This window comes from Penaeus monodon, chromosome 15 (genome assembly GCF_015228065.2).
Source record: "Penaeus monodon isolate SGIC_2016 chromosome 15, NSTDA_Pmon_1, whole genome shotgun sequence".
In the NCBI taxonomy this organism is placed as follows: Eukaryota; Metazoa; Arthropoda; class Malacostraca; order Decapoda; family Penaeidae; genus Penaeus; species Penaeus monodon.
The window spans coordinates 24,329,967-24,331,243 of NC_051400.1; the positions used below are offsets into that span (position 1 = coordinate 24,329,967).

Consider the following 1,277-nt stretch of genomic DNA (forward strand, 5'->3'; position numbering starts at 1 on the left):
GTGTGACACACTGTACGCGGGGGCACGGCAAATGACATCGTGGGTGGATTGACGGTCTCGCTTAAACAAAATAGTCACGAGTCCCTCCCGCAACCTGCGTCAAAAATGTTTTGTTCTATCGATCAGTCTTGGCGTAGTAGGGCGGGGGGAGGGGGCACGGAGCGTCAGGAGGAAGGACAAAAGAATGAGTTATTTCCCTCCATGATGGGAGGGAGGGGGCAGGGGCAACCGCCGGGGGCGTTGGTCACCACCTGGCAGCGCTGGCCGGCAGCGGGCCACAGTGAAACGAGAGCGTCGCTATGAAAGTTCAGGTTTAAGTTGGTCCAACTTTCTTGTTTGTGATTAAATGTCAAGTGATCTCTGAGTCACACGAAGGAAAGCTGTACTAGTCCCTCCACACTGTACAGTATCGCTGGAGCGCTAATATCATTATTGTGGGAAAGGTAAGAATGTCACTGAATTTGCTTATTATACTAGCTTTTTAAGACATATAAGGCAGCAACTTACAACAGTTCCACACACATAGACTCTAATCCATTTTCTAGAATTTCAGAGCTTCTTGCGGGTTTATAAGAACAGAAATAGAGGCATCGTGGGCTATATTTTCTTACAAGACGCCTTCCTCTCCCACTAACCCTCGGAGCTGTAATGTAGTTGTAATGTAGGCGTAGCTATGGTTGAGAACGATAGTAAAGACTGTCTAGAACTGTACATCAATCAACTTCCGTATCCTCGTTTGTCGTTACGCCAGTGGTGGAACTTGCACTTTCAGTAACATGCGAGTGTAATTGATATCGACCATATGTTTTTTATTGTTTTGTCAAATTGCAGCTTTTAACTGCGGAATGCGAACACATTGGCGTGTTGGCACAGGGCTGTAACCCTCTCTATTTGCTCTGGAAGCGGCCCGAGAGCCATTAAGGAAGCGAAGGGAAAAGAGAGCGTTGTCATAAATGCAGTCAGAGCAACATACACAAAGCTAAATACGTCAGACGTTTGTGCGTTTGTGCCAAGCGAGATGGCGTGACTCCGGGCCGAAGGGGCCCTCGCACGAACGTCGTCATTAGGCCAAGTAGTTGCTGTTATTGCAAGGCCGCACACGGACTCCATAGCTCGAGCGCCGAAAATGCCGTCGCCAGACCCCTTCGTCACCGACGCCTCGATTGACACCTACATCTTGTCCGGTGAGGAAAGCGATCGGGCCGAGGGGCCTCCTCGGGCTGGTTCCCCGCGGCCACCTTTCGGCTGAGGAAGGTTGTACGTGGGTCTGAGAGCCG

At 50.4% G+C, this 1,277-nt stretch overlaps 1 protein-coding gene across 3 annotated transcripts in view; it reads left to right on the forward strand.

Annotated features, from left to right (window-relative positions):
- LOC119581830 (caveolin-1-like) overlaps positions 1–1,277 on the forward strand; it is a 30,182-nt gene that overhangs the window by 2,240 nt on the left and 26,665 nt on the right. Inside the window, exon 1 of one of the 3 annotated variants that reach the window (XM_037929969.1) lies at positions 290–443. The exons of 1 other annotated variant lie outside the window; for it this stretch is intronic. Coding sequence is in view for 1 of the 2 variants with exons in the window: in XM_037929966.1 (XP_037785894.1) it covers positions 1,127–1,184 (58 nt within the window). In the remaining variant the exon portion in view is untranslated. Of the gene's footprint in view, positions 1–289; positions 444–1,070; positions 1,185–1,277 lie in introns of those variants that run through there. One more of the 3 variants, XM_037929966.1, reaches the window with a different exon arrangement.